Genomic DNA, 5,915 nt, shown 5'->3' with positions numbered 1-5,915 from the left:
TCCTTTTTTTCTTTTTATTCTTTTTTATTCTGGGCCAGCTTTAGCTTTGAGGCTTGGCTCCAGCTCTTAGGTCTCCGCTGCTGAAAGTAGGTTTTTGGCCTTTGTTTACAATGTTGAGATCCTGCTGGCTGAAGCCCGGGACTAAAGTCGGTTTCTGGGGTTTTTTTTTAGCTTCTATATTTGTTACATAGTTGCTTAGAGTTGCAGGTCAGAGGCCGGCAGCGGCAGGCGGGGAACGTTGGAGTCCTCCGTTACTGAAGCAAGCAAGCCTCATGTTAGTTTCAAGCTGCCTGGCTGCCGGCTGCCATCTTGGCTGGAAGTTAATTTGCATATTGCCCTGATTAGCCAATGGGAAGGGTAGCGGTCGTACGCCAATTACCATGTTTCTCTTTTATTAGATAGGACTGTTTTGTTTTCCAGTTTGCTTCATTGGGTGTATGTGTGAATATTGTTGGTAGAGAGAGGTCTTCTCCCTGCTCACCATTTGAGTGAAAGAATATATGGTCACTCTATCATTTCCCCTTGTGCCACCATCAGATTAAAAGTAGATCACTGCTTCTTTTCCAAACAATCTAATCCTTCGGAAAATCAAAGCCAAGGGTGATATCATTTATCTCCATGTTTTTAGAATAGTACTTTTAATTTCACTTTTTACATCAGTCTGTTAGTATAAAATTTTTTATTTGAATGTTTTTATTTCTAAATTTTTTGTATGAGAAGATGTTACAGGTAAATGATGCATAGTCTGTCTAAATCAAATTAGAATATTCTAATTCTCTTCATTGAAAACTTATTTATATTCCTCTGTTGTAATTAATATAAATTGGCCTTTAATGGTTTAGATTGTATTCAATTTGTGATATTTTAGATTATAAATTTGAATGTAGAAATGTTCTTAAGTTAATTGTTCCCAATTTTCACATAATGTTCTTTAGCATGTGCATTTTTTAAAAATTCCATTGAAAGTACATAAAAAACTTTAGACATTAATTTTTATACACTTTTCACAATCTAGCAAATAATTATTTCATGGCTTTTACTGGTTTTAGCTACTGAAATATATTGAGATCAAAGCAAAACTTTATTTTATTCTCACTCTCCCTCGACTTTGCTGTACTGTGAATCTAAGTTATGGTAGGAATAAGACTTGTAAAATATATATCATCAGTAAACTAAACTTAAAATGAATCCTAATGTATAAGAATTCATCTGGGGGGAAAATGCTAAATGTTACATTTAGATGTTAATTGGAGAATGCAAGATGTATTTTTTTAATTTGTCAATCAGTATTTGCCTTTGGGAAAAATAGGACCTATTCACCTTCCTTAATCTACCCTGATTAATATAGGTTAAATGTAAAGGTTGAAAGATGCAATTATCTTGGTTTCCACTCTTACAGGAATTTATGTTAATTCATTAGTAGGATAATCAGCTTTTAAAGATAAAGGTTAAAAGTTTCTATGGTATTTTATGGGTTTTTAAAATCACAAGTGTAAATAAATATTTTATAAAACACCTTATAAAAAGAATAAAAGAAATAGTAATAACTTAGTTCTAAATTATTTAATGTTAAAGATATTGAATGTTAGTGTCAAAATACATTTTATTAAACACAATACCCAAGGAAGAAATATTTCTTATAGCAGGTATCAAATTATCCTTGGGCAGTGCATGAAGTGTTTGCCTTTATGTTATACTTAACTGCCAGGTTTCTCTTACAATAAAATTAATCCTTCCTTAGACTGTTTTAGACTCAAATGTCTGATTTACAGTTTCATTGCTGTCAAAACTTGAAGGTTAAATAGCGGCATGTAGAACACAGATTATAATTCCCAGATAAATCTCAAGAGCTATCTGGTGGGACCTAAACCAGTCTCTAGGTACTCAGTGAGTTTGCAGGGGCACTGCCCCGAGGTGGTACAGCCATTGGCTGGCTTCCTCGCTGGAGCAGCCATGGCGCAGCACAGCCCCCACCATCCTTCAGGGCTTTTACTTCCACTTGACTTCTTTCTGCTTTTCCAAAGTAAGTCTAGGCCTCCGGCAGGGACTAAAGTTCCTCTTCCTACAGACAAGGGGCAAGGGAGTAAGATGCAGCTTTGCTGCCAAAATTACAGGTGCCAGAGTACCCACTCTTGGGGAATTTTTCAACCAACTCATCACACATATTATACCCATATGTAAGTATATGTACACATGTTTATGTGTATGCACACACACTCATATGTATTACAAATAAATTTGGATTTTAAGAAAATGGGTTTAGAAATAAAGAATCTCTAAAAATGCAAACCCTTATAAAAAGAACATCAGTTTGCAGAACAGTTCACTATATTTGACTTGTTTAGACATTGCGGAGAACCACATAGCTAATCCAATAAAAGCTTTATTTTCTCTAAATTATTCATTGAATGTGACTAATATCATTTAGACTTCTGAGTATTTTAAAGTCAACTTTTGCTGTAATTATCGCACTCCTTCTGTGAAAATTTTTCTTCATTTAAAAATGGTCTCTTTTAACATACCTTTAGACTCAAAATATTTTATATTGAACTTTAATTTTTGTACTATATTCCACTTTTATAAGAGACAATTTATGATAAAACCCTCAAATATTTCATTGAATTTGCTTTTTCAAATTTTTTAAAAAAAATCTGTCTACAAGATCATTTTCTTGATCATGAGAAATTAGTAAATTCTCATTTTAGATATTTATCTTTACTGTCACGTAATTAATATTAAAAGAAAACTAGTAAATAGTTAAGGCTGTGTACAGAAATATTCCATTGAATTGCATGTAAAATATTAACTCTTTAGAATATCTCTTATAATTGGCATGGAAATTTTTGATGAAACAAGTAGTGTGAAATATTTGCTGCCTTTGTGGAAATAATAACTGGTATGTTAGTGATCAGGAAATGTTGGAAACCCGACTCAAGTACTGAGATAATATATGATTTTAACAAAGTCATTTAAATCTATTTTAGTTCTCCTTTTGTAAATAAATAAATGAACAAATTAATAATTTAATTTTTCTAATATTAAAACTCAATAATCCATACCTAATTAGCCTTTCTAAAATTTCCTTGCTCATTCTATACTTTAAAGATTTTTTAAAAATGTATACACAGAGCAACATAAAACTTTAAAATGAGAACCCTGATTGAGAAAATATTGCTTTACCAACTACATTATGAAAATTTCCAAAATTATGAAAAAGCAACATAGTTTTAAGGTAGAAAAATTTAAATGATTCCTTTTCTTTACATGTAACTTTTTAGCCAAAATCTAGTGAGTTTCTTACCTTGTGGGGAAGAAATGACTGACTTGTTTTCCTTTTTGATTAGAGAATTCTATCTTAGTAGTTAATGCCATTATTGCATTACCTTGTGTAAGTAAATTAGATAAGCAATTAGAATTGTATTAAATGACTAGAACCTTAATATAAAAACTCATACAAGGAAGCCTGCTGTTCATGTGTTATAACAAGCCAACTCTAACAACATATGTGCCATACTGCAATGTTTGGAACATATTTTGTTTTGTAACAATTATAAATTATTTTTTAGACCAGTTAATGGAATTATTAGAATTCCCTGAAGAGGTGTTTGTTTCCAAACTAGCAATACAGAAAAAAATATTTTCTCTCTACATGTGTTTGAATGTTTGTAGGAATAGAGATGGCCTGCGGTCATAGGGATGTACAGCTATTTACATTTCTGAGAGTTTTCAAAGTCAGACCACACTGGCCTCTGAATTACAACAGTTTACCCTATTACAAGGCTTGATGGCGATCCAAGTATTTCTGTATATTGCACTTTCAGATGATATGTTTTATCTTGTGACCTTCCTGTTAATCGTCTGGTTTCTCCATGTTGACTCTGTCTTGTTTACACTAGCTCCAGTGGCTGTTGGACAATTACGAGACAGCAGAAGGAGTGAGCCTTCCCAGAAGCACTCTATACAACCACTACCTGCGACACTGTCAGGAACACAAACTGGACCCAGTCAATGCTGCTTCTTTTGGAAAATTAATAAGGTCCATTTTTATGGGACTACGAACCAGGAGATTGGGAACTAGGTTAGTATTGAAAAGTAAGATCATAAATTAACCTCTCTTTTTCAAATTAGTCATTCAGCATATTGTTTGAGCAAAAGTACTTGATTACAGATATCAACATATAAAGAAGAAATACAGCATGACCTCAGTATATAAACCCCCACAGGGAAAAGAAAGGTCATTACTCAATAAATACTACCCAACCACTGAGGCATCCTCCTAAACATCAACTGAGCAAAGCTTTGAGGAGAGCTGGTTCTCCAATCACATAGGAAATGGCAAACAAGCCTGTTAATGCAAGATTCACATGTGATCCTTTATAAGTTAATATGTATCACTGTCTTCTCTTTTGGAACACAGCCATAGCAAAGATGATGAGTAAAGTAATATATTAAATGGAAAACTGTCTCTCTCTTGACTCTTGAAAAATTACATTGAAATGTCTGGAGTAAGAAATTCAAGCTGAGTTTTTCTCATGTCATTTCTGGAGAGCAATTAAAAATCATTTGGTGAACTTGAAAAATATGGGTGTTTTAAGCCCTGAAAAAAGACATGGTCCTAATTAATCTCATTTTAGCCTTTTTAAACTCTTGATTATAAAACCATACATGTATGGGAGTAAAAATATAGTTTAGTTTTATTGCATGGAAGCCAAAAATGTGAAGAAGACTCTTAGTTTTTCAGTTTGCTTCCTTGTCAAAATATGATAGAAATAATACTTAGAACTGTGGAGCTTCATTTTTACATTTTTTTTTTTTTGCATGGCACAAATTTTAAATTTAATTGGACTTTTTTATAGGACCATTTTTTTAAAATATATTTTATTGATTTTTTACAGAGAGGAAGGGAGAGAGATAGAGAGCTGGAAACATCGATGAGAGAGAAACATCGACCAGCCGCCTCCTGCACACCTCCCACTGGGGATGTGCCCGCAACCCAGGTACATGCCCTTGACCGGAATCGAACCCGGGACCCTTCAGTCCGCAGGCCGACGCTCTATCCACTGAGCCAAACCGGTTTCGGCTATAGGACCATTAAATACTACTGGGCTCTGTGTCCTGAGTTTTGAGATGCAGACCTGTAAGGGTGAGGTTATACAGTAAGCAACTCACATTTAGGGGCTGCCCAGTGAAACCAGGGACTGATAACCTAGTTGCAATTGTTGGAAAAACCCGTCAGGACTGTACTGAGTTTCCTTGGTTGCTGTCAGCAATTGCTCCTTGACTTGACTGTATCAGGAGAAATAGCAACAAGACAGGTTAGATCTTTGGCTAGTGACAATTGATGGTGGATCACAGGCAGGAAACCTGGCTGGTGGCTGAACAGTGCATTGCAAAAGTCTAGACGCAGAATGGTTATTTCATATCTTAAACCCTTTCTCCAAACTACTTCCTAGATACTTTCCTCAAACAGGGTCATTTTTACTTTTCTATAATAACACAAATATTTTAAGTAGCTGGGCAGAAAGATATGGATTTTTTTATTTCCTAAATCTTATAGAAATCCATATTAAATAGTAAAATAGTATAAAAATAAAGGTGCTACACTATATAACATTAGATGATCTACCTTTAATTAGTTTCAAGTCACAGTTTTATAGTATTCTAATAAAGGGTTTTTATTAATATTCTCATAAAGTAAATAGAGCCTTAGTAATTGACCTTATAAATTTATGCTGAAAAGAGTGGTGTGTCAATTTTATTAGATTTATAAGTTCTGTATGTATTCAAAGTGTGAATCATTTCTTTCTGTTGCATTTCAAGTGAACTATTCTGTTACTTTCGGATTGCTGGAGATTTGTTTTTCTCATAAGTGTATTTTCTTCTAGGTATACTGGTTTTCAGTCCCTTGAAAAAAA

General features: G+C 33.7%; 1 protein-coding gene across 1 annotated transcript in view; it reads left to right on the top strand.

Annotated features, from left to right (window-relative positions):
* Nucleotides 1-5,915, top strand: part of RFX3 (regulatory factor X3) — a 147,071-nt gene that overhangs the window by 79,703 nt on the left and 61,453 nt on the right. Inside the window, exon 5 of the mRNA XM_015566895.1 lies at nt 3,897-4,078. Within this exon, the coding sequence (XP_015422381.1) occupies nt 3,897-4,078 (182 nt within the window). The remainder of the gene's footprint in view (nt 1-3,896; nt 4,079-5,915) is intronic.

Source organism: Myotis davidii, unplaced genomic scaffold, assembly GCF_000327345.1.
Source record: "Myotis davidii unplaced genomic scaffold, ASM32734v1 scaffold83, whole genome shotgun sequence".
In the NCBI taxonomy this organism is placed as follows: domain Eukaryota; kingdom Metazoa; phylum Chordata; class Mammalia; order Chiroptera; family Vespertilionidae; genus Myotis; species Myotis davidii.
Note: the sequence above shows the minus strand (reverse complement) of the source record. Positions and strands in the feature narration are given on the sequence as shown.